This window comes from Takifugu rubripes, chromosome 3 (genome assembly GCF_901000725.2).
Source record: "Takifugu rubripes chromosome 3, fTakRub1.2, whole genome shotgun sequence".
Lineage (NCBI taxonomy): Eukaryota > Metazoa > Chordata > Actinopteri > Tetraodontiformes > Tetraodontidae > Takifugu > Takifugu rubripes.
The window spans coordinates 12,716,721-12,743,891 of record NC_042287.1 but is presented as its reverse complement, the minus strand read 5'-3'; the positions used below and the strand labels follow the sequence as shown (position 1 = coordinate 12,743,891).

The 27,171-nt window shown below is 43.3% G+C and overlaps 2 protein-coding genes across 2 annotated transcripts; one reads left to right on the top strand and one right to left on the bottom strand.

The window, feature by feature from the left end:
• The first annotated feature begins 970 nt into the window (after window positions 1-970).
• On the top strand, window positions 971-6,849 carry eif2d (eukaryotic translation initiation factor 2D). Its single transcript, XM_011602542.2, has 15 exons — window positions 971-1,196; window positions 1,596-1,786; window positions 1,865-1,948; window positions 2,043-2,133; window positions 2,234-2,341; window positions 2,736-2,968; window positions 3,492-3,609; window positions 3,694-3,739; window positions 3,826-3,929; window positions 4,030-4,182; window positions 4,417-4,506; window positions 5,901-5,996; window positions 6,126-6,246; window positions 6,404-6,578; window positions 6,651-6,849. The coding sequence occupies exons 1-15, from the start codon at window positions 1,141-1,143 to the stop codon at window positions 6,719-6,721; spliced, it is 1,737 nt and encodes a 578-aa protein (XP_011600844.2). The 5' UTR covers window positions 971-1,140; the 3' UTR covers window positions 6,722-6,849.
• A 401-nt stretch (window positions 6,850-7,250) lies between these two features.
• On the bottom strand, window positions 7,251-8,284 carry LOC101076028 (probable G-protein coupled receptor 139). The gene is made up of 3 exons (XM_029834027.1): window positions 8,214-8,284; window positions 7,670-8,121; window positions 7,251-7,580 (listed from the first exon to the last, which is right to left on the bottom strand). The coding sequence occupies exons 1-3, from the start codon at window positions 8,266-8,268 to the stop codon at window positions 7,560-7,562; spliced, it is 528 nt and encodes a 175-aa protein (XP_029689887.1). The 5' UTR covers window positions 8,269-8,284; the 3' UTR covers window positions 7,251-7,559.
• Window positions 8,285-27,171: the final 18,887 nt, after the last annotated feature.

The following is a 27,171-nucleotide window of genomic DNA, read 5'->3' as shown; positions in this document are numbered from 1 at the left end:
CGCCTCTGTGATTTCATATCTGTGAGGAAAAGTCTGCTGTCAGTGGGAAGAAATTATTGTGAGAATCAGGTTTTGTGAGAGTGTCTACTCTCCTTCAATGATCTATGACTGTGCTATCTGTACACGGAGCTGTTTGTACATAAAGTTTCTGCTGCATCATGGAAATGCTGTATGAAAGGTGCTTCCAGAACTTCAGCAGGTAGCTTGTGTGATTGTCACAATTTTTTTGTATCTATGAAATAAAGTTCCATTGGATTGTACCTGTAAACAAGACAATTTATACCATCACACATGATTTATTGCTATTATAAAATAGGTCTTTGGGGAGAAGTCGAGATCTCTGGCTTTGCCTGATCTAGAGAGTGAAGTTAGGGATGCAAATGGAGAAGAATGTGACCATGCTGAGGAGGAGCAGGAGGAAGAGGAGCAGAGTCCAGGAGACCAGGACAGCTGAAGTCTGCTATGGCATCAAGGAGCTGAGTCTGACCGTACAGGCGGATCAGGAGGATGAAAGGAGCATCACAGACTGTAGCTGTCTATACACATTAAGTTTTGGTGTTTCCAGACAACCTGCTACTGTTTTGCACTGTATGAATCCTCTTCTTATACTGAAATAACTGACTCAGAAATAAAACACAAGTATAAGGAACCCCACCCCCAAATTGCAATGGGTTTAAATGTGCAACAGGCTGTGCAGAATTACTTGCGCTGATTTTATTTATTATATAACTGTTGCCTGCCCTCACGTGTATTTGGAATAAAATGTTGTGGCTTTTAGGCACAAAAAACAAAATTCCTGTCATTCCTGCCATAATGGAGTGAAGGAATGTGCCAAACCAACACTCCATCTTTCCCAGCTCCTCTGTTAAAAATAATGATCATAATAATAATAAATTAATATCGTTTAACATAGTTATGCTTCGTTCGGTGGTCGGAACTCTCGAATGTATCGTTTACAGTTTCACGTCGGAAGTAAATACATGTTGGACCATCGTGGTCCACCGAGGAACAGCTGATACCCAAGACAGCTAAGCCAAATCCAATTCAGATATTTAGTTTTTTGACCGTGTACTTGTATTTTTTCCCCTGTTATCTCGTACCAGAACATGTGAAAATCGTTTTAGTTCTTAATTTGTCAACATGTTTGTGCGACCGTTTCGTGTTAAATCCAACACTGCAATCAAAGGCTCAGACAGGTAACTCAGTGTTGCTGCTCATGTTTGTCCCCATTCATGAGTAGTTTCAGTTATCTAGAGTTTATTTTGTACTGGCCCAGGACTCGCTAAATGTTGATCTTGGTGCTGTAAAGTTGCAGTCAGTGAACAAGACCTCAACAGCTATATATATATATATATTAAAATATTTATAATTATAGACTGAAACACTAACAGTGTGAGCCGAGTTCTTCGTCCCTTAATGTAGTTACCGTTATTTTTTGACACTCTTATTTTTCTAATTTGGAGGAAATGTTGTTATGACAGAAAGATCCAATAATATCCTTTTGTCTATCTATTCTGTTTTGTGTTTATACTTACCGTCACATGTAAAAAATAAATTGACTGACTGATTGATGCTGTTTTGGTTCCAACCTTAAGGAGAAAGCTTAGGGCAGACATTGCTGCAGCCTTTCCCTCACTGGATGCAGATGACTTGTCTGAGTTGGTCCCCAATAAAGAGGAGTTAAATATAGTGAAGATTTATGCACACAAGGGTGACGCTGTGACACTGTATGTCCTTCACAAAAACCCTCTGTTCTTTGAGCTGGAGAAACGGCTTTACCCCACAGGTGAAAAAGCATCATTGTTAATGTAATTAAATTCTGTAAGCCCCACTTGATTAACATTTTTATTGGGATATGTTTCAGTGTATGCTCTTTGGCGCTACCCTGCTCTCCTCCCAATATTTAGGACATGGCCTCCTGTCATTCAAAAGTTGCTTAGTGGGGCAGGTACCATTATTTTATTTAGTTTTAATAATTATTAAAATATATACTTGTGGTTCCATTTAAATTGTTATTCATTGAAGGTTTCCTTTTCTATAAGATCTCATGTTACCAGGTGTGGTGCTGCCTTCAAGTGGTCTCCCACATGTGCAGCAGGGCGACTGCTGTGCTGTTACAGTAGTAAGCAACAGGTATGTTATTCAATCAGTTGTTTGGAATTGGGTGAGATACCTGTATTACTGATAGAAATTTTAATTATTCATGATGATCCTGGTGCTGTGGTTATTGCAGAGCTCCTGTTGCTGTTGGTACTGCTGCACTGTCCAGCGCAGAGATGCTCAGCTCTGGTATGAGAGGGAGAGGAGTGAGTGTTCTTCACACGTACATGGATAATCTCTGGTAAGCAGCTGTCAACTTTGTGTGGATTTGTTTTCCTTTAATTTATTAGAGATCTAGACATGTTGAGACTATGACCTGGCAAGTGTCCATCCATCTTGAAAATATGTGACATGTTTCATAGTTTTAGATTTAAATATTGTTTGACCACAGTGAGCTTCTCTTCAGTCTCGGTGATTAGTTGCGCTTGACTTTCATCCAACAGGGACTAAATAAATCTTATGATGACTCATCATTGCATTAAATGGTCCTCTTAATTATTATTGTTATTCACATGATGCAGTTTGTGTGATTATCACCTTTTGTTTTGTATCTATGAATAAAAGTTCCATTGGATCGCACCTGTAAACAAGACAATTTATACCATCACACATGATTTATTGCTATTATAAAATAGGTCTTTTGGAGACAAGTCGGGGCCTCCGGCTTTGCCCGATCTAGAGAGTGAAGGTGGAGAAGCAAATGGAGAAGAATGTGACCATGCTGAGGAGGAGCAGGAAGAAGAGGAGGAGAGTCCATGTGGTGAAGCCTGTTGTGGGATCGAGGAGCTGAGTCTGACCGTACAGGCAGAACAGGAGAATGAACGGAGCATCGAGGAGGATGAGCAAGAGGACCAGAAAACAACACAAGGTATTTTATACAGTAACATCTTCGAAAAGGGATGTTGAGCAAAAAACAAATCTGATGCATTTAAAAACAGCCTCAATGAGTCATCTTAAAGCAAAAATGAGCAGTATTGTGGCTGTTTCCAGGGCTAAATTACCAAAATACAAAAAACGTGCATAAATATTTTTTGGTGAATGTTTTTTTAATAAAAAAGTTGAAAGTTCAATAAATGCAGACACTCCCTAATAATGCCTTTCAGCATCATTATGAAAACCACAAAAAAGGTGTTAAGTTCCTTTTAGTAATAAACATTTTTGTTGGCTAATAGTACTGTATTTAAGGAGATAAGAGTAACTCGTTTGGATAAATACAGTTATGTTTTCATTGTACAAAAATAACTGTTACTATGGTGATCCCTTCTGTATGCCTGGCATTTGTTTGTTAATATTTGGGAATTTGAGATTATTTTGATATGAAGGAAAATGAACATGCTTTTATGCTAAGAGTCAGATGAAGGGACTTGAGCCGAGTTCTACCCTCCCTGCAGAGGACATGGACGCCTTGCTGTTGCAGTGCTTCCTTCACGCTCTCAAGCAGAAAGTGAAGAAGTCAGAGCTTCCTCTCTTGACCAGCACATTTCTCCGTAACCACATGTTTTCCTGTTGGTAAAGTAAATTTAATCTTTTTGTAACCATTAAGTCATAATTGATTTCAAATGGGGGAGAAAAATTCTCATTTCTCTAAATCAGCCCAAGCGGAAAGAAGCTTGATATGAAGAAATCCAGCTATAAAAAGGTCCAGATATTTCAAATAGTTCACTTCATCCAAGTGCGTACAGTCATTGATTAATAACGATTGGAATTCTTTTCTATTTTTAACAGTTGTCCAAGTTTCTGCAGGCTATGCAGCGGCACAACCTTGTGCGATTGAAAGAACTGACCAAGGGAGTGGAGAGCATTGTGGAGGTGGACTGGAAAAATGAAGAGTGAGCCAAAAAAAACCTTGATATCCAAACTTTCGATCCACCAGTCACTATTCGCATCGATGATGTGTTTTCCTTGTCTGGTCCATAAAAATTAACACAGGCTCCGTTCCTTCCGAGCTCCGGAGGAGGCAGATCTGGAAGCATGTGTGATGGACGCAGGAGAAGGACAGACTCCTTACTGCCCTCCTGAGATCGTAATCCTGTATTCTGTCTCTGCTCGGACAGAGCCTCTCTTTTTGGATGCAAACAAGAGGTATGTGCATGTTGTTCTTCTCCCCGACATAAACTCTCAATGAGTATTTCAGGCGTACCTTGGAAATTTGGAGTGTTAACATAAAAAAACAGTAGGAAGTTGCTTTTGTTCCACATGTTCTCTAGCTGTGTTTGTATTTGATACTGTAACGCCTTCCCCATTTTCATTCTCTGTGTAGAAGCTCGCTGCTTTTCACTAAATGCTCTCTTGTTTCTGCCGTTGCTTCCCCCATAGGAAAGGAACGATACTACAACCCTCCGAGGTGAGAAACATAATCACAGAGTATGTGAAGAACAACGAACTGGTGAACGAAAACAATAAAAAGTAAGTACTAGAAGAAGTGATTGAGACTGTCTCTAGCTGAGCAACACGAGGTTCAGTTGTGAATAAACAACTTTGAAATATGTAATATGTAAACCTGAACTTTGCCTCAATGTTTTTGGTTAATAGAAAACCATGCTTAAATTGCTAAGGAAGACAAACTAGGAATGGCTTTGAATAACCGTTTCAGTAAACCGAATGGAGTATTTTAGATGTGTGATATGGAGCTGCCACAGTTTAAAGTGAGAGTGAAAATTTAATTTTAAGGGTTCTTTGTTGATTTCAAACATGTTTTGTTCAGCAACAATCAGAAAATGCATTTACTGCTTTTAAAATGATAGAATGTGTCTGGCCACAGTGAGGAAATGGTGTGTAACATGAAGACTCTTGCACACATGTGGGTCAGTGATAAGTTCAGGTGCTTCATATCCAGAAGGGTCTGGTTTTTAAATTCCAGACTCGGCACCCTGTATGTGTTTTCCCTGGTACTCTAGTTTCTCCCACAGTCTAAAAGCTTTCCCATTAGGTTGATTGGAGAGTGTAAAATGCATCAAGGTCACATGACACATGGACCCTCAGGTCTGTTAACAAAAAGCACGTGCCCTGAGGACAGGGGAGTTTAATCATGAATTCCATATGTTCGCTCTGACCATTACGGTGTCTTCCATTAATAAATGTAGAACATTAAGAAACTATGTAAACATAGAAGGACCAGGAGGTCAAACAGCAGAGCCATCATCATCACATTTGTCGCAGGAGTGGTCGCAGGAGCAATTAGTGGGCCTCTTGGGAGGCCCCAAGAGGCCCACTAATTGCTTGCAGTTTCTGGTCATGTGATTATTCGTTTTTTAGTTTTTATTATTAGTCATTAGTTCACAGGTCACAAAATTTATCTCCAACGTTTCCCACGTGCAGCTGTTCAAAACCGCATCGTCCGTTTTATAAAATGTGTTGCTAGTCAGAAGCCAAACAGAAGAAAGTGGGGAAGGAGAAACATGGAATTTAACCACAGAAAAAAAGATATTTTTGGGTCTTTTCATGATCTCTGCATTAGCTGTGATCCCTGGTCTTTCTCAGACGCTCTGTCCAGCACAGCCAACAGTGGTCTTGAATTTTCTCCATTTGTACTGTCTGACTGTATACAAATGCTGAATTTGTTCCAAAGCCTTTACAGATGTTCTTGTTAGTAGCTAAACAACAATCAGAAACACGTTTGTAACCCTTTTAGGGCATCTTCTAGAGGACTTTTACCTCCTTCACTACAGCCATGCACAGTATACACATGTGGGTGTCCTGTGTTGGACTGGCGACCTGACCTCCCACCCCGTGCCTGCGCAGGGTTAGCTCAGTTCACCAGATGACGCTCATGTTGGTAAATTCTCTTTGCCTTCCAACAGTTATGTGAGCATAAACCCAACTCTGTGTGACTGTCTGCTGGAGAAATCTGAATTTCAGGAGGTGGATTCTCTCAAGTGGGATGACCTATTTAGCAGGTAAACGTTCAGTACAGTCCAACTCGTGCTGGACCCCGATGTACAATAAAAAATTATTCTTCCTGTAAACATATTCTTGGTAACCTTGAGCGACACTGATATCTCTTCATCTGTTCTGTGGATTTGCAGAACTCTGGGGAGAATGCAGGAGTGTTATCAACTTGTTTTTCCTGGACAAGCGCCCGTCATAAAGAAAGGTCACATTGAGCAAATCGACATCTCCGTGGCCTCACGAGGTTCCAATAAAAAGGTACCAAATTTTTAGTCCACAACGTAAATTATCAGCCATTGATTAGGAATTTTTTTTAGAAAATGATGCTTTAAATCCTCAGGTGCTTTTTATTTACATCCTAATTATCAATGATAAGAGGGCCTTTCTTAGCCTCTCTGCCTGATTCTGCCTGTAGGTCACATTGATAAAGAACCTGGAGGTGTACGGTTTAGATCCCACCATGGTCTCCACGACTTTGCAGCACAGAGTGCAGGCCAGCACTGTTTTACAGCCCATTCCAGGCTCCAAAGACAAGGTCCTGGTCCAGGTCCAAGGCAACCAGATTCATCAGGCTGGCAGTTTGCTGTTAGGTTCGAAACCTAAAAATGCAACATCTACTGCAAGCGCAGTCGGACTGTCTAACCCTGTTATCTCATTTTCAGATTACTTTAAAATTCCTCGGAAGTACATCCAGGGATTAGAAAAAGCTCCCAAAGGCGGCAAGAAGAAGTAGCATTTCAACCTGATATTCCAATGAAACTGAAGCTATTTACAAAGATTTGCAGTGACTTTGCTGTATGTAATCTGTGAACACACGAGTCACTCATTCAATAAAGCCGGATCACGTCATGGTTATTTAAAGAGGTTTCCGATTTTTCACTTCTATAAATCCGGACAAGCCGTCCCCAATAACAAAGGTGGTTGTAAATGTCAGGCCCGTGTTTGTATGAGTGCCGAACCAACGCAGCAGGAAATTAACTCAAAAGTACACCGTGGCGACTGAAAGTGATTTATGGTACATCATCAGGAGGGAAGTCAGCCCTTTTCTTTGAATAGAATGGCAAAAAAAAGAATTAAACTTTTATTGTGTCAATTACATGCTTTGTTTACGGAGAAAAGTTAAAGTCATTAAAGGTTTATGACAGTCATTTCCTCTGTCCACAAAGACTGCAGGCAAACCTTCAAACAAGCCTGTTTATTAGACAGGCAGACAGGAAGCTAGCACACCTGTCTAGGATTTGGTTTTGCACAGGACGGTGGACATCTGTCGCACACAGATGAATAGCTCTTGGCGAAATTTTCCCTGAGTGCACACGTACAGATACATGTTCACAGCCGCGTTGCTCAGGCACAGCATGGTGCCGATGTCCGCCGCTATATTCATCCCGACGCTGTAGTCATTCCGGTCCATCTTGTACATGTGAGTGGTGCGGAGGAGGATCTGGGTGATGGCCCGCGTGACAGAAAGTAGCACGAAACTCATGGAAATGGTCACCAGGAGCACCACGGATTTCCTCTTCCTGGAGCGAAGCAGTGGCGATACTTTGTTTTTGACCCCGGAGGTCAAATGGTCAGTCGCGTGAACCCTGTTGCTGAGAGAGATAAGGCGCAGGGTCAGCCCGTTAAGTGTGAGTATGATAAAGAAGGGGATTATGTAGCATTGCAAAGTTTGCAGCCAAACCAGGGTGTGGATAAAAAAAGGCGGGGCTTTGTGGTTGTAGATGCATCTGGTCTGGTTGTTCTTGTGGACTGAGGCGTTAGACCAGTAGTAAGGAATAGCGAAGAGATGGCTGAAGGCAAAGACGGACATCACTGCCCATGATGCACATCTCTGAGTGCATACTTTGGTCTTCAATGTCCTCGTGTGGATGGCTATAAAACGCTCCACCGTGAACACCACCACCAGCCACGTTGAGGCGTTGTACGCTCCATAGGTAAAAATGTCCCTCAGGTTGCACCACGGCTCGTAACTCCAAAAGGGCTCCCGTTGGTGGTACTTGAGAGAAAGCTCCACGACCACAATGAAGAGCAGGACGAGGTTGTCGGCCACAGAAATTGCCATCAGGTAGAGGGAACTCGACTTGGACAGCAGGCAGTTTCTCCTCAAGATGATCAGAAAGGTGACGATGTTAGCTGAGGGAAAACAATTAGCATCAGATTGGTAAGAAATATTTAGGTTTGAGGTTCAAGAAACAGCTCCACACTAACATTTATTCTGTACTTACAGGGAAGACCCACAGCCGCAAGAGCAGGGTAGAAAACCTCTTGTAAGGTCACCATCCAGTGTTTCGTTTGAAGGCTCATGTCCTCATACAGACCCTCCTGTGATGGCAGATTTATCCAGGGTAGCATCTGTCTTTAATGGGAACATAAATACAAAGTTGGCCACTCCCCGTCCATGTCTGCATGTGTGTCAACAGCCTCATTTAGGCTCTGCATTCATAATTTAAAAGGATATCTAAAGATGTGGTGACAGAAAACATAAAGCTATCTGAAATAACATCTGTTGAAAATTAAATTTAAGCCCGATAATGAGCAGAAGCTAAGGCGCAATAGCAAAAGGGCCACGGGCCATAATAATTATTCAAAGAAAATTGACATTAATGCGAGCTGACAGTGGTGAAACTACATCACGTTTCTTTGTTTAGGTGAGTTAGTCTTGAATCAGAATCCAGCTGAAGAGACCCAGAGCACCAGGTCATTGGAAGAGAGATGCTAGCATGTTCGTGCATAAACATGTTTAACGTTGCGCAGATTTTCCCAACCCCCGGCATCTTTGTGATGGGAATATCTGCAAAGTTTATACAACTTAAGCCGAGGAAGGTTGTTTTACCCAACGCTGCCAGTCAGCTGTGTTCTAAACACACATCACACTCGCACAGGCGCGCCAACTGCTCCCATATTAAACTGCAGCAAAGGATCCATATACTTAACGGTCTAAAGTCACAGGGAAAGAAGGTTTTGGGTTTCAGATTCCATCTCTAGTGGCCTTTTACTGGTTCTCTACTCTAGTTTTCCTCCACGGTCCAACGTGCACATTATGTTGATTGGAGACACTTCTGGATGTGAGTGTGTGAGTGAGTAATGTGTGTATGCTGTGAGAATGGGAGGAACCTCTGTGACCCGGTCTAGTGGTGGTTAATGGTGGTAAATGTTCCGTGAGTGTGTCTCACAAGCTGGATCAGCTTCCTAGAAGGCGTTTGGCTACACGGAGGGATGTTTCCCATATCCCATAGATATGAAGGGCGCTGAACGTGCCACCATACCAGCATTGTGTTTCTTTAGGTCAAGTACTTTTATAAACCCTGCTGGAGTCAGGACCTCTACATATGTCAGGATCCCAGATTCTGGTTCCCTCTGTGGCCTGTCCATCAACCCAAACTACAAAGGATGGAATGAGTTTGGAACACCGCTGGGTGAGGTAAACCCAGATGCACTCGAGGTTCCCAAACAATCTGCTTTCAATGCAGCAACCGCTTAAAGAATGTGAGGCTCTTGGTCTGGTGCCGATCTAGTGTTTACCGTAGGGTTACGTATCCTCGCCCGCTCCTGTGATGCATGGAGGGTGTTAAAGTGTGTGACCCTAGAATGCCGGGGAGAGAGGTGAGGAATCGCTTCGGATGATCTCTCTGAGGAAATTAAACATCGATCAGCCGCAGAACCCCACTGAAACGCATGATCGTGTTTTAACTGAAAATCTTGAAAAGCTCATTTGCTCTTTACGACTCGCGGCACCATTTTTTAAGATGTGTTTTTATAGCCCATGTTGGTCTGGGAGAAAGACATGCTGACATTTAGCAGCGGGCTTAATTGTTTCCAAACTGATGTATTGCCAAGTAATGGCCTCCTGCACACCACAAGTACACTTTTGGGATGTTTATTATGGGATATAACCTGGCATTACATATGCTGGTTAGTGCTCTCTTGTTTGATTTGTTTCCCAGCAATCCCAGTTAATCCCGTGAGTTTAGATTGTGCAGCCTTAATGTAGACATTATAAAATGAATAAATCTCAATCAAGTCAGAGTATTGCTGCAATGACCTTTGACCTCTGGGTGCTGGGGCTGGGCGCACTAGTCACACTGACTCCAAACATACGGACTAACAACTCTCGCAACAGAGCTGCGCCAGCTGCAGCGCTGATGGAGCCAAGTCAAACGTCTCTGTACGTTACTGTGCTTAAGAAGCGGTTCCATAATAAATGAGCCAGACTTTTCTGCAAATGCTGAACCTTTGTGCAGACATATAGATCTTAAAGCTGAACATATTCATGGCTGTCTGTCACCACGGTGTTTTCCTCATCCTACACGGGGCCCCGTCAAAAACTCTCTTTGGGAATTAAGCAAGAGCCATTATTTCTTGTATATGTTAATAAAACCGAACCAGTGCAGCAGCTGTATTATGACAATGTCCTTGTTGAGGGATAGAAAAGGTTTATTTGAAGGTCTTTGTCTTAGGAACGTATAAATATATGATAAATTGTAAATAAATTATTAAATTATTATAAATTATCTACTAGAACACATCACAAAGAATTTTTTTAAGCAATGAAATCAAATTTCATTGTTTTTTTATTTAAAAAAACAACGCAAAATGCAGCTGTTAGGTTATTGTTGTATGAAGGATATAAAATGATCCTGCTATTATTCTGTTCTTAAAGGAGTTATAAAAAGTTATAAGCCTTTAGAACTCCAGAGAAACAGGCTGAGAGCCATTACTTATAAAAGGAGAGAATGTATAATAGAGTTTTCTGAGAAAGAAATGCTTATAAATATCCAATAAACATATATATGACACTTATCAACAGTTAACAACCAAACAAAGCAGGACAGGAGGCTGAGGTCCAGCAGAGACTCTGGAGAGAGAGGAACGTGACGACTATCCCACATCCAGAAAGACACGAAGGTCGGCCAGCCCAAGTTAGGTTGAAAAGACGTGCTCAGAAGCAGAAAGACAAAAGACCACAAACACTACCGAAAGACAACTAACAAAAATATCAGAGGCTGTGACAGGAGCAGGGGGGACAGCACAGGGGCGGGGGCACAGGTGAGGAAGAGTCGGCCAGCAGGACAGTGGTGTCATCATGGTGTCATCATGGTGGCACTGAGGTTGCGACACACTCTATTCCCATCATCGGGAAATATGTGTTTACACATTTCTGAAATCTGTTTTTGGCACCGATGAGACGTCATCCCTGACTTAAATTTCCTGTTGGAGCTTGAGGAGGCCTGTTTGTTTCCTTGCACTACCTGCAAAGTCATTACAGATGTGACAAAGCCCCAAATCTACGGTACACCACATGGTTCTTGTCTAAAGTTTTAATCCCCAACATACAGTTTAGAGGCATTGATCTTCTGTTGCTGTCAATCTGTGATAGTTGCATGTCTAATATACCCGATTATGTGGTCTTATGATATGACTTTTATTGGTTTCAGTCTAGATAACAGATCTGATTGCATAACGGGCGAGTGGCGACTCCGCTTTTGTGCTTACGTCATGCTAAACGGGGGCTATTCTGCCTGTTTGCTTCCAATTTACAGCCAAGGGGATAAAGCTATTTTGATCTGATGAAAACCTGGTTAGTCACCAACAACAGCTTTGTGATATTTAATATTTCTCTTTTAAGCCTTGAACAAATAAGAAAAGACACTGTCTTCTCAGCTGTCCAGACTATTGACCTTCAAAGAGTCTCTTATTACGTGTTGTCATGTGTTTGTTACTCAGCTGCTGTCTGAAACGATGATGTTATCACGCTGGATTCCTCCAGGCTGCATCAGAGTAAACTCTGCTGCCATAAATCAGAAAATGTCTTTCAACCCAGTTCAAAATCCCCTTTCAAGAACTTGTGGCCAAGCGGCAAACAGATATCAGTAGAGGAAATACTGAAAATCAAATCAGCAAATCTGATTAGGAGCAGTCAAACCGGCGTCGTCTACAGAGATTAACATGAAGGTGTCGGTCCTGAAGGGGTTGACAGGAATGAGCAGTAGTCTGTGCTGCCCTCTGTTGGTCGGTTTCCTCGGCAAACTGATCAGAAGGGGCCCGAAACCTCACAGCGTCATTTTTTACAACTCCTGAAGAGCACACGAAAGCATCACTCCAGAAAGTTACTCCAGAAAAGGTGATCTCCATATTTGTCCTGTTGGGAACGCTGGGAATCTGCTCGGTTTAAAGCAATCTTTTTGTCCTAGAAAAAAGCGCTTTAACTCAGGTTTTTGTCCTTTTTATTTTATTACAAAGTTTTCTGGGATTATAACCATATAATAATTATCGTAAAGCTAAATTTTACCCCAAAAAAAGTGGAAAAAATGGAAGTTCAGTGGACGTTTTTACAATATGCCTTTCTCAAACTTTACAATGCCGGTTTATAGTAACTTAATGTCTCGATTCCATTTTTCTTTTTTTCTTTTTACAACCTTCATTATTCAGTCCATACTGGTCAATATGCTGAACCTGTGTTCCCCTCAAACAAAGGCAGAACAATGAGGACGGCTATTGGACCGAGGTCACAGACGGGACAAAAGCATCCCCGCTGAAAACAAAGACGCATTTGAAGTCCCTCCATTCTTCATTGCTCTTTGCCCCAGGTTTCAAGGTTAATGCAGATTTAATGCATCTCTCCATTTCCCTATTTTACAACTTAAGTGAGAGGTCGGAGAGGTCAGCGGATGTCTGTTGGTCAGGCCCTGTGATTTGAGGGAGGGTTGAGTTACCGTTCCCATTTCTCACTCTGCCACAAAAAAGCCCCCAATGTTTTCAGGGCTGTCTCCACTAACCCCCGAGCTTTATTGGTCATAAATAATTTCATGTCGCATCCAGTTCGATTCAAGAACCACGCTACAAACTGGGAAGCTGTAAACAGAAGACAAGACCCAAGAACCAGCTCCAAGTGACTCAAATCCAGGTTTGTAGCAACTGAAACGAGAGAAACCCCTTAAAGGGCATGGTGATGCTCTGGTGACGGCACAGACCCACACGTGTGGAGCTATCTGGCACTGGAGGGACGCCAGTTTCCTGCTCAGGTGGGCCTATAATGGGAATGGCGGAGGGATAGAGAGACAGCAAGGAAGGAGAGAACTAAAACAAGACCCTGAACGCACAGGAAATGCAGGGACGTGAAACAGGTGTCTGTTTCCCAGGCCGATGGGAAGACACGGTCACATTAAAGGACACTTTGTCGTTGATACCAGCAACGGTGCATCAGCGTTCACATGATCGGACATTTACAAATTTATGGTAATCATGGAATCCCACCTAAAGGCAGCACATGAGATCGCCTGCTTAGACCAAATCCAGATGTTTGCAAGGATGTGAGGGGTGGGAAGGGACGCACGGCCTCTCTAGTTCTCACCATCACATGCATGGGAAGAGCCAACACGTTTGCTTGTGCCTTCATTGACTGGAATTACCCACAGGTCTGTTTTTGGTAACATGTAGTGGATTTTAGCAGAGTTAATGTAGTTAAATGTGATTAAATCTTACCAAGGTGACAGCGGCACAAAGAACTGTAATAGAACAAGACCCCGCTGATCGGGAAAATTTGAAAAAGTGGATTTATGTGCAAGCGCTCATGGCCTTAATCTGCAGGATTAGGGCATCGGAAAGTTCATTCCAGTGCGTGTTGCATCTGTGCTCGTCTGTGTATGTTGGCGTGTTTAATGACTCTGTAGCTAACAACCTTGTGCTTTGTCTGTTTGTGTTTGCAGGCTTCAGACGAGTGTGAAGAAGAGTGTGAAAAGCAACACACAAACACACACGCACAGCAGCCGCAGTGGGCGGACGAGCAGCCGACGCAGCGAGGAAAGGAGATGGCTGAGGGCTCAGAGCTAAAGCTGCTTGCCCCAGATGAAGAGGGCTCTCGGGCACTCTGCCAATCAAAAGAGAGCCAGGAGCCCACTCTCAGTGACGGTGCTGGGGAAGGACGCATGCATGCATGTTGTACCTGCAGCCTGCAGACTTCAGGCTATCAAATCACAGGCCAAATTACAGCACTTTTTTAATATGACTAAAATCCACAAATATTATTTTGCTATAATTGATGGAGTAAATTAATAAGTACAAGCCCACATTTTGACCTCGCACTCACATCAGACATCTGTTTTATATGGAACAGCTCTTGAAATGCAACATCAGTCAACAGGCAGACAGACAATGTTAGCAAATATCTGGCGAAGCTAAAGGGCCAAATACTCCCCGAAGAGTCCACACAACAAAGCTAAAAGGAATGAAGACTGGACTTAAATCTGTCCAAGTTCCCAAAAATGATCATTCCAATCTGCATCTGTTGGGAAAAGAGCCATCGCTGTGCAACATAACAAAGTAAGAGCATAAATAACTTCGAATAAATGTGGAACATCATAAAAATAATTTCATGCTTACTTGGGTATCAAGTAAACTCCTACACAGTGCAAATCTATAGAAAACATCAACAATAACTCGAATAATTATCCATGTTTCGGATGCATTTGATTTAACCTTAAATTCAGGATTACCATGACTACCTGGTGCAAAGGCTTTTTATTGCTGCTATTTTGCACTTCAAACTGCACTCAGCTTATAGAAAATAAGACTTCATCTACAAATTGAGTCTGATGTGACATTTATTCGTGCATTATATCACGGTGATGTGTTGTTATTATTATACTCTGACGTGCGTCATCCTTGGAAATTGCCCCGTGACGCTCCCTCTTCCAGCCACTGCCCACTGCTCAACGTCGGCTCCTCACCTAAAATGTCCCTGCGTCCCGTCCAGTCTGGTAACGACTAAAATGACAACATCCCAATCCCTGATGTTTACCGATTCGACACAACAGAGTGACCCGACTGAACATGATACAATCTGTATGTGGTGCCAGGAACTGAGGATAAAGTCTGTGAACATCTGCCAAATCTCAGAGATCATCTAACCAGAGACGGACACACAGTTCAGAGTCACATAATGTGGAGCACACAAATACTAATGGCTTGAAAAAGCTTCCCCCTCCATCCTCTATTAAGTGCTACTTGTGTTTTTGGCCAGGCTTTCTCTGTCACTGGGCAGGTGGTGCGGTGGATTAGCGAGGCCCCTGTATATTTTGTGTTGGATGATACAAACGCTGTAGAAAAGCACATTTTAACAGGTCCCTCCTGCTGAATATGTCACAATTTAAAGGTTGGATTTGAAAGTGCACCGAAACTGGAACAGTATGAGCGGATGAAGCCCTAAATGACAACATAAGGGGTCTAGGTGAGAAGTTCTGGTATTCATCATCCTCCTTCTGGATGATAACAGACAACCGTAATGAACGAGCGGTCCATTTGAACAGTTACACAAGTGCAGCCTGCAGCCTTTCTGCTGATAATGGACCAAAATCTGAAGCCGGGACGGAGGCAACTAACAAAAGGATGAATGGCATCGCATCATCCGTCTCAAAAGGACATCAAAAGGGGCGGCTTAATCTCAGGAGGCAGCGCTCAGTCATCTGACCTGCAGTCCCCCTTGACTCCAATCCGTCCGTCTCTCATGATGACGTGGACGATGATAGATGTGCGTGAGGAGCGAGGGGAGGGGGGGGGGGGGATTATGCCTTCTGAATACATGATGAATGTAGTCATCTGGCTTAAACTGACTGAGGGGGACAAGTGGTACATGGAGAGCAAGGGCGTGCATGTGCGAGGCGAAGAGCGCCATCGTCATCTCTCAGTGTCATCGCCCTCTTGAAGAGAGACAACCCTGCAAAGACAACCAGAGGGGAGGGGGGGCAAACTTTGATTCATCAGCCGCTCCAAACACTGAGGTCGCATCGGAGTAGGAGGAGGAGGGGGTACAAGAGAAAGCATCTTCTCCCAGACTCCAGCTACCTCTGAGTGGTCTCCAGGCAACGGAGAGGAGGAGAGAGGATGCTGAGCAACATGACTGACTGCGAGGAAGGAGAGGGGGGACCTAACAGCCAGGGTGAGCAAAGAAACCTCCCCCAAGCACAAAGGGGATGTGTGTGTGTGTGTGTGTGTGTGTGTGTGTGTGTGTGTGTGTGTGTGTGTGTGTGTGTGTGTGTGTGTGTGTGCATCGGGGGAAAGTTTGGGAAAGAGAAAATGGTGTGACGGATTGATTGCAGAGTAAAAATGAGAAATGGGACTTAAATGGAGAACGGGAATGTGAGCAACAACGCCGACTTTTCCTGCCGACAGAATCCCAATTAGACAGTTAAACCCTCAGCCCACGATCAAAGCGAAGCACCCACAGAGATTCTTTCTGTGGTAAATTTGACCTCAGCACCAATCAGCAGGCAGGGCGTCGGCTGGTTCGAGGGGCTGTTGTGCAAATGTCCCGTCGAAGGATCCATGTGGAAATCCGCATGTGCAGCGAATATGTTCAAAAAAGTTTTATCGACTGGAGGGTTTTATCTTTTATCTGCTGCACTGAAGCGAATTTGCCAAAAAAGCTGTTGCAAAAGGACCATAAGGCCGCTAGATATTAGGGGGAATTTCAGCCTGCAGTAACACGCTCTGACATTTATCTCCCATAACCGTCTTCAGATCGAAGCGTTCCTAAATGTCTGTTGGGAAGAATCCACAGTTTTCCTTCTACCTGATGATGCATGTAAACATCTGCACTCGCTGATTGACGGTGCATTACTCAGATTATTAAGACCTTAAAATCATCCGCTTATAATTATGTGGAGCACAAACTAGAATGAAAAATGATCGTTCTCAAGCAAAATAAACTTCCAGATCACAACTGATTTTTCCTGTCTGTCCTAAATTCAGATGTGAGAAAGTTCTGTTTGTCCAGAAGATGTTTGATTACTATCAGTCATTTAAATTTCATTTTAAAAGAAGGAAATGGATACCAGACAGAAAGATGGTGCCGATTTTTCTTCAGTGAGGACTTCTCACCTGGAACACCAGCCAAAAAGTTTCCGATTTCCAAATTCGCTTTCTAGTCATGTGGCGGGATTTCTGAACGAGGCTGACACCACTTTTACAAGTTGATGCCGTTCTGAATCAAATTAACATCCAATTAAAACAAAATCATGAAATCGGGAAAAATCCCGGCTATGATAACTTTTTGGCACCCGTTTGACACCAGTGAGAAGTGAAGAAATAGCCCCTCCATCATCCTCACAGTCTCAGAATTGTGTCCATATGACCCTGGGCGTCACTAAAATGTATAAACCTTTACTCCAAAGTTCTTGGATTTGTGATGTTTCTGACATCTGGTTCCTAAATGCAGTTTTGGAATACAGTCAACTACTAAATTATCAGAGTGAAACCGGCCAATATATAAAGAGGAAGGACTGGACAATAATGTTTAATATAAAAGGATAGAGGGCACCCCGCGTGTCAGGAGTCGGGTACGCCACCTGGTGGTAGGAAGAAGTAAAATCACAGCAGCCTCAGGTCAATGAGCCACTGTCGGAATCGCGAAACTTTCGCTTTAATCGGCAACACCCTGTACGAGTTTGAGCTCTAGTTTGGGTTTGGCCCTGGCGTTGTCAGTTGTCCTCCATTTATTTATTTTTCTATTCAATTTACATTTGATCACGCAAGTTTATGTGAGCTTTCATTTACAAACTGCAGGAGTGTAGCAAGATAATGCCTAAGGATTAGGAGAAATCAACTTAAAACATCCTCCTGTCCTTGGCTCTAAAATCAAAATTTAAAAAAATCTTCCAGTCTCTTGCCAGCCTGGGCTTCATGACGGGCGTAGCTGCATGCCACATTTTCATGACAATAAATCCATATTTCGTCCTCTGCTATGCTGCCAAATCTGTTTGACATAAAGGTCGACTTTCATCAAATGTCTGAACTTTTTCCCCTCAGTTACAGTTAAATTACCAGCAGCTCAGGTTAACTCTCTAGTTCCAAAAGGGACTTTTACGACCTTTACGACTGCAGCTTCACATTAATGACTAATTAAAGTGAAACAAATGTTTACAATACTAAACACACCGAATATTAGTTGTAAATTATATTTAAATTTCTGCCCGTCACATATTCTGTAGTTATATGTTCTTATACTGTATATTCAACATTTAACTACAGTCTTATTATGCACGGAACATTGAAGATCGTTATTAATATCCCTCTGAGCTGTAAAAATAAATTGCGGAGCACGGTAAACAGCCAAAGCTTTAAACATTTACCGCAGCTTTAAACATTTGCGAAGGGTTTATAACTCACAACCTTTATTTGGAGCAGCTGGTGTGCTCAAAGTTGGGTTTTGGCAGCTTTTATGACATCATGTTTGAGATGTCAGAGGACAGATGTGGATATTACCTCTGGATGTATGGAATCAATAATCCGATGAAGTAACTTCTTGGAGTGTTGATCATTTCAGTGGTTTGTTCACAAGTTTGCAGGTTTGCTGACGCTGGTCTTCGGCCTCCTCATATTGATCAGTCAAGAAGTGATGGGGCAGATGGTATCTGCCCTCCTGGGGGCTGTTTCAATTTAAAGGGTGGTTAAATCTATGTCGGAGACATGACATACATATATTGTGATGGAAGGTGTTTGGGGTTTTACTCCAGAATGTCCAAAAGATCGTGTCTGTCTAATGTGCTCGCTCCCCATCCTGTCTGTCAATACTCTCAAAGGGACTCTACAGAGGATTCTGTCCACTTCTGCATGTCCAGCTCTGCTGTTTTTATGGCTGGAAGCACCATATTCAAACAGGAGCACCGATATATTTTCTAGCCACAAAAACAACAGTTGGTTTTGAGGCAGCAACACTTGTTTTGATGTTAAATAGTCCGTAATATTTCTATTTTTATGGGTCTTTTATAAATTTGTGCAGAACCCTGTGGGCAGAAATTTCTCCTGAGAGAAAGCCAGGACATTTGGTATCACTTAGAGGGACTTGAGTGGACTGACAGCGACTTATGTAGTGGCCCCCAGTCATCTGGACATGATTTGCTTGTTGGTATACTGTATGAACTTGGACTGACTCCGGGACAACACAACCTCACATTGGTTCTATTCACTTAAAATAAACTGGTGATGGACTCATCACATCAAGTTCTGTCTTCTTGATACATCGGTACAATATTCTGAACCAGGATGTGAGTTTTCTTATGTATATATACACTGCATATTGTTTTACTTCCTGCTGCACACTGTCTACTTATTGCCTTGTAAATTCTGTTCATTTTAAACATCTCTTAATACAATTAGGAGCAATCATTTCAATAATTAGGAACAGTGCTGCTTATCTATGGCAGGATTTTGATATGTATTTCTCCTACTTAGTTTGGCTCAATATGTTTTAGAACAAAAGATCTGCTGTTGTCAGAGCTCATGTAACACCAACAACGTCTAGTATTATGGGTGTCTGATAAATCTTGCTCAGTGCTCGACATGAGAGCTGTGCATGTGAGCGCTTGGAGCCACACTTATGATTCATGGGAAAAGAGTTGTTGCTGGTGCTCTGAACCATCCTCCTGCTCCTTATTCACTCTAAACCTGCATAGCTTATGTCCAGGGTCTCGTCTCCACACGTATGGTCAATTAGTTCCAAAACCGCCCCTCAGCCATCAAAGCAAAACCCACAAACCACATTTACAACTACGGTAATAATAAAAGGGTGACATAAATCTGCGCCATTTATACCGTGTGTAGACACATCACCCTTTCAGCACCAGGTTAGCTTTCCTGTAGGTACACGATCAGGTGGTCCAGCTACTCTCTACTCTCTGTAGCTCTATCCAATTTATGTGATTGCTCGTGAGTTAATAATTTTCCACTGAAGAGGCTGATGGATGTATGAATGAAGGTCCAAATAATGCTGCTGGAAGTGTGAAATCAAGTGTGTCAGTAGAGTTAAACAGTGGGAGCTGCTGGAGGCTCCACTTGCTATATATTATATAATATAGCGTGATGTATGTCACCGCAGCCTGGCTGACAACTGTTTTTGCAGAGTCATTTCCTCCGTTTGTCTTTCATCCAGTCATATCATCCATCTTCATCAACACGTATAGTCCTCTGGTGTCATGCTTTATAAAGACTTCCTTTTGTTCCTTCACTGAACAACAGCTTGCTCCAAACATGAATCCATTCACAGAGTTGTCCCATAACTCTCCCACTATATTTAAACATGTTATGCTGTGGCCTCACACTAACATCAGGGCGGGAAAAAAGCTTTAGAAGAAAATTTGAGGACTCTATTTAGCAGTCACAGCCTCCCGACATCTTGAGTATGGTGCTACAAGCTTTGCAGGCCTGGATTTTGGGGTGTTCTGGCATTCTTGTCAGTGGACAGACATTCCCAGGTCTCTCCAGAGGTATCTAATTAAAACCAGGACTCTGGCTTGGTCTCTCAAGGACATTCAGAGTGGTTCCCAATCCACTCCTGTGCTGTGTTTAGCATCTTTGGAAGGTGAACCTTCCTTTGGATCAGGTTTTCATTAAATATATTATTGTAATTTTCTCAATTCATCTTTCCACAATCCCTGACCAGTCTTCAAGTCCAGCCCACTGAAAAACACCCCCACAGCAGGATGTGGTTGCTTAGAATGAAGACCAAAAGGATCGATCAGAGGGTCTGATGGTCTGAGACCCAATTAGGGAGGTGTTATTTGTCCTTCATCAGGGAGAAGCTTCCATCTGGACAGTCTGCCATGGAGCTCAGACTGCAGTGATGGTGGACCTTCCTGAACTTTCTACCATGTGCACACAGGTTCTCTCGAGCTCAGCCCGAGTGAACAGCAGGTTCTTCGTGTCGCTCACGAAGTGTCTGCCTTACGTCTCTCGATCAAGTCAGACAGAGTCCTGGCTAGTCCAATCTTCTTCCATAACAGAATGATGGAGGCCACTGTGCTCTTCAGGACCTTCAGTTCAGCAGAAATGTTCTATTTTAGCATTCCATGGTACCGTGTCCTGATACAAACGCGTTAAGACCTCTCTGCTAAATTCTCCCATTGCAGCTGAAACCAAATAAGCCTTTCGCTTCACAGTTCCAAGATAACTTGATGGAAAATTCCGTCAAATCCTACACCTCTGTTAGGGACCGGCAGACTACAAGCACACGCTGTGAGCCCACTGACTTTTTACTCTGCTGTCTCTCAGTATGCAGGAGTTTTAATGGCATGAAAACAAAGTAAGTGGGTGGTCTAATAGGTCATTTAATGGATGTCAGGTTGCACCTCTGACAAGCAAGCGTGTTAGAATAACAAAAGCCTCTGTGGCAACGTTTTCGTCCTGAGTCTGTTGTAGCACGGCAGTTTAAAGTGTTGCCAAGCCTCAAGGTCACAAGGTTGCAGTAACCTGTATATTTATGTCTCCCTTTCATGCTCTGACAGGTCAAATCAAACTCATTTGGATCTGCATCAGAGTTTTATGAGCTTGGCTCTTGGCTATTTCTTGTGTAATCCCACTATTGAAGAATGGGGTCATTAATAACCAAATTCTGACTCAGAGAACTTTAAAAGAGCGAGAATGTCTCCGGTAACAGAAGCTTGAGCACAGCTGTTTTTGTGGGACTTGATATATGGCTGTCACGGAAAGCAGCAGGTGTAGTTTAATCAAGTATTAAATGTAACTGCATTCCTTTCTGTCCAGTTCATGCTCATATGCCAGTTGGGTTTTTTTAAATTCAAAAGTTGATGCGTTTTTTGGCTAAAGACACCCCCACCCCTGCTGACAAGAATCTGCACGCAAGAAGAAAGGCAGGAAGTGAGGGAACATTCAGCGTGAGAAATGGAATGTTGAATAATGGCAGGCAAGATGGTTCCAAGGGTGCGTGTGTGCGGCTGGGGTTATTTTGTGAGGAAGCAGAATGGTGCCGTCCTCTCACATGCTGGAGGTAATTTCTGCTTTGCTCTGCTGCCTCCAGCAGCTGCTAGATAATCCCGCTGAGCCCTTGTCCTGTTAAGCTTTTAAAAGCCGGTATAAACTGTCCATTTTGTAATAGCCATGTCACATCAAGGGTACAGATCTGCACTTTTTCATCTGCAGGATGCAGAGTCGTGAGTCTGTCTGCAGCGTCACTGCAGCTATTGCAAAAATCTGGGTTCTTGTGACGCTGAAACGATGCGCGTTACATTTAACGCAGCTCCCTCTGTTTAAACTTTAGTTATGGTAGAGCGTGAGAGAAGTTGCTTTTCACTTTTAATAAAAAGCCAGGCCAATTTCCTTTCAGTTTGCCAAACTGCTGCAGGTGAATCACAGGATCTCCCAGTGGTGATGTCACATGCCCCGGTATCCAGGCCCCAGGGCCCCGTAATCAAATTAATCATTCATTGTTGTCACAAAAGCCTAACAAAAATAGTCACAAAAGTCAATTTTGGGAAAGTTTAGGAAGGCCTCAAACCTCACTTCTGTGGAGCTGTCAGGTCAGAATGTATCTATGGTTATGAAAATATCTGAAAGTGTGGAACAACAATGAATGGCAGGCTTGTGTGGCAAAGACTCCAAATCCAAATAAAGAATAAATCAATCCAAACGAATCCATGTGGACTTAATAACATTTCCAGAACTTCAGAATTGGTGTTTCTTGTGTTTTATACCAACAAACGGAGGAATTCTAAAAGCTCCTGGAGCAATAATGTGCTGTGAATGTGACGACTGTGGGTGATGTGACGCAGCCTGTCCTCATCTGACCCACTAACCGAAGACAGCCCAATCTTCCCCCCTTCACATATTTACAGGCCACCAGCAACAGTTGGTGGCTTTTCTCATGAAGTTCCCTGAACATTTTCACTTATTTTTTAGATTTTTTCTTTATTGGTGTCATGTCTTTAGATCCTTCTGCGTTGGATTTAGGGAAGTGCTGTTAACACCAATACAGAATTTATTCATTTAACTTTACGTCCAAACCACCAATTCCTTTATCTGCTGTCATCTGTCGGCCATATGAATCGGCCTGATTAAACTGTGTTGGGAAGTTTTTAAGAAGCGCCTCAGGCTGCGTTGCCCTCCACCGTGACTGAAATAACTATGTCTTGTTCCCGTAGGCCTCCCAGTGCTGTATAGTCACCTGTTAAACATCCCTATGGTGTTGTATCCCAGGGCAACAGGTCAGCCGAACAATAAAAAGAAAAACAGAGGAAATGCTTGTCAGCCTTTAGTGGGTTGGATTCACTGTCTGGGCATTTTAGGGGAAAACCATTCAATGTTGCATGTGGTCTTGTTTTAAAAGGAGCACTTAAATTATACATCCAAGCATGGATAGAATATCTCTGCTGAGAAATGTTTTTATTATTTATTTATTAGTGTGATTGATGGAGTCTGAGGTTTGGGCGGAAATGTGGAGACAATTCATTTTGTAAGTTTTTTTCCCTTTTCTGGCCTGTCTCCTGGTATCTATCTACTAGTGTGATTTGTAATTACCTCTCCTTTTTACCTCTTCCATTCACAGCTCAGCAGCTAAGACCAAACTAGGTCGAAAGTGTGACTGATATTTACATTGTAGTGATTACAGACTCCTTCTGATTTGGCCCTACAGTCCTGTTGAAAAATCATCTGTCATCAGATTGGTTAACCCAGAATTGTGTTTTTGGGTTTTTTTTGTAGCAGGGTAGAGAGTAGACTTGGTGTTCCAGTATGTTGTAAGACTGTCGTAAAATGTAGCTTTTGTTTTGATGCTTCAGCTGCTCTGCCTAAATCATCCACAATCATATATACAATAGTCAATAAGGTCATGTCCATGTCATTCAACAAATGCCAAGCCACCGCCTTAAACGCTGAGCAACAAACACGCACGCACACACACGCACACACATAAAGGCATGTTACTAAAACACGATCAAATTGCGTTTTGTTTTTTTTATTTCATCCTAAGCCCAGATCTGAAATAAGCTTTAAATGCAGATTAAAAAAAAAAACTCTGGCTGGATGGCAGAATACTCAGGTGGTTGGCTTCAATATAATCCAGCAGCTAAAAGTGAAAACAGAAATATCTGTGCACAGTCTTGAGTGCCACAAAGTGCTCCTTGGCTGGCTCCATTGAAACAAATTTTCAGAACAACCCCCCCCCCATACTCACACACACACACACACACTGCTGCCTTATTTTAACTGTGACTCACATCCTTAGCAGCTGGAGAAAAGCCCTTAACCTACAGTTATAAAAGCACCACCAAACTGTTATTTATAATGAAGTCGTGATATGACTACTAATCATAATTAGTGAGGAATTTGGCAGAGATCTTGTCTCTGAATGCATCATGCTGTGTTTGTGTTTCAGGTGATGGAATCCCTAAAGAGAGCAGTCCCTTCATCAACAGCAGCACAGCCAGCGATGCAGAGAAGAGCCAGCAATACGATGGCAAAAACATGGCTCTGTTCGAGGTGAGACGAATGTGATAGGGAAATAATTCACCTGTCCTATGACCTCTATTGGAGCTCCCCAAAAACCAAACCACCTCATGATATAGTATTTAAGTCAGACTAGAGTCTGCTCACACTGCAGACCTTCATGCTCAATTCCTATTTATTGCTCAAATCCGATTTTCTTTGTGTAGCTGTTCAGATGTTTGAACGGGGCCTCTCTGCATACTGTGATGTGGACAGCTCACGTTCGCAAAGTGAATCGTATACTCAGGTGAACATTAGTGACATCACACACGGAATATTATATACAGAAGCAAACAGGGCGGCAGGAGTCGAAGCTACTCTCTATGGTTTTCCATATTTATCACCGTCCTGGTGACTCCCGTTCCTGTTTTGTTTGTTTTTTTAAATGCGACCTGGGTGTTCAGACAGCGGTGACGTTCAAGAAAGTCCAATACCGATCTGATCCATCAATTTGGAAGTGGCCTGAATCTGGTTTGAAAATGTCAGATTCAATGTGACTTGTGCTGAAAACAAAGCAGATTCGGGTCACTTTTGATGGCCTGCGGCTCAACTCTTCCCCATGGAGACGCGGAAGCATTTTCTACCTGTACTTTTTTATTGCTGTATTTGATGGTTTCTGTGTGATTCTGTGTGTCCTCGACAGGAGGAAATGGACACCAGTCCGATGGTATCGTCCCTGCTCAGCAGCCTGGCCAACTACTCCAACCTGCCGACGGGCAGCAAAGAGCACGAAGAGGCTGAGAACAGCGAGGAAGGCCCGCGACCGTCAAAAAAACCCGTGAAGGTCCGATCACCTGAGTGCCATCAGTTCATTCGCACCCTGCGGGTTGTGAAACCAATGAGTTTGCGTAAGCGAGCTGGACCCTGTCGTCTGTCTGCGAGGGCTGGTATTAACAGGAGATCCGCCAGCGTCGGCCAGATAGGAAATGACCCGCGCTGTCACGAGCGTCACAATCACTGGGAGCAGCAACACAGGCAGAGGCAGAGACGGGTCACTTTTGTTTAGCAGGCAGCTAAAAAGCAAATTCTGAAAGTCTCAGGTTGACGCTAATATCCAGCTAACAAAGATCTGGACTGAACCAGATTATACACGAGGGTATAACTATAATTTAGTAGACACAGGTGAAACCCCTGAAAGAGGGAGGAAATATGAGATGCAAGAGGAAGAAACTGAAGTAAATCTTGACATTTCCAAGGAAAGGAACGTTTTTAACATCAAAAGTGGTTGTTGTGCCTGGATTTTCAGAGGATTGTAGGGGAATATTTGGAAAGAGGGCAAATATTGCACCAATTTCTTGCTTATTATTCTGATAATCGCTCGTGTTTATGTGCTATTTTCTTTGCTTTGATGGGTTTATCATTTACTGATCTCCATCAGGGCTGAATTATCATTTAACTCTGGTATGGATGGAAAATGTTTCCATCAACAAACACGCAAGCAGAGGTCACATTTTATCTTATAATTAATCACTAGGCTGATCTGAACAAAAATGTGACTCTAAATACAGTATGTAGGATGCAATTTTGACCATGATCCACTGGCGTTATCTTCAGCTTCTCCCTGAGCTCGTCTGGGGATCTTTGGCATTTTGGCAGTTTTAAAATCATTCCCTCTTAATCAAAGAGTTGGTGGTGACCACATTTGAAAAGAAAAAAACAACCCAGTGCTTTTAAAAAAGAAAAAGTCCCATTTTGAATCTCTTCACGGTCTCAGATTTCATGGTTCTGATTCTCAGGCTCCGCAGCTGGGCACTCTGATGGGAGTCTACTTGCCATGTATCCAGAACATTTTTGGGGTAATCCTCTTCCTTCGGATGACCTGGATGGTCGGTATTGGAGGCGTCTTCGGCTCCTTCATAATCGTCTTCATGTGTTGCTCCACAGTGAGTAAATCGGCTGCTGTCTGGAGCAGCCACAACCTACACGCTACCCCCAAACATGACCCGTTTAACGCAGCAAGGCTGGGACGGTTCATTAAAAGGACTGTAGCCTCTCATAAATGCCCCAGGAAAACACTTACAAATGCAAACAGGAGTTAACTCTAACAGCCTTCAGACATGCTCTGCCGTTGCTTCCAGACGATGCTCACCGCCATCTCCATGAGCGCCATTGCAACAAACGGCGTGGTACCAGGTGAGAGGGTGGGCGGGGCAGGCGCGCGGGCGGGTGGCAGAGCTGTGCGCTGATTCTCGCTTTGTCGTCTGCAGCCGGAGGTTCATATTACATGATCTCTCGCTCCCTGGGGCCTGAGTTTGGCGGCGCTGTCGGGATCTGCTTCTACCTGGGCACCACCTTTGCGGGTGCCATGTACATCCTTGGCTGTATTGAGATCCTGCTGGTACGTAAGCGCCTCGTGCACTCAAGGCCAAAACAGTACCTGTGAGATATTTACCTCCGTCGCTTCTCCCACTCATCTCCTCCCCCATCCTATTGCACCACATCCTCCATCTCTTTCCACCGCCTCCATTCCCTCAGATATATATCGTTCCTCAGGCGGCCATCTTCAAGATCGAGGGGCTGGAGGGTCCGGAGGCTGAGGCCGCTCTCCTCAACAACATGCGGGTGTACGGCACCATTGTCCTGAGCTTCATGGCGCTGGTGGTGTTTGTGGGGGTCAAATATGTGAACAAGCTGGCACTGGTCTTCCTAGCATGCGTCATCCTCTCCATAGTGGCTGTTTATGCCGGCGTCATCAAAACCGCTGTCGACCCTCCTGTTTTCCCGTAAGTGACCTGTGACCTGCTCTCTGATGCGTAGCCTGGTCCGCTGGCGGAAGTAACACATCTGTGGGCAACCTTTGCAGCGTTTGCATCCTGGGAAATCGAACACTCGTTTCAAAAGGGTACGACATCTGCGCTAAGGTCGTGGATATTGACAACGAAACCGTCACGACCAAACTGTGGAGGTCGTTCT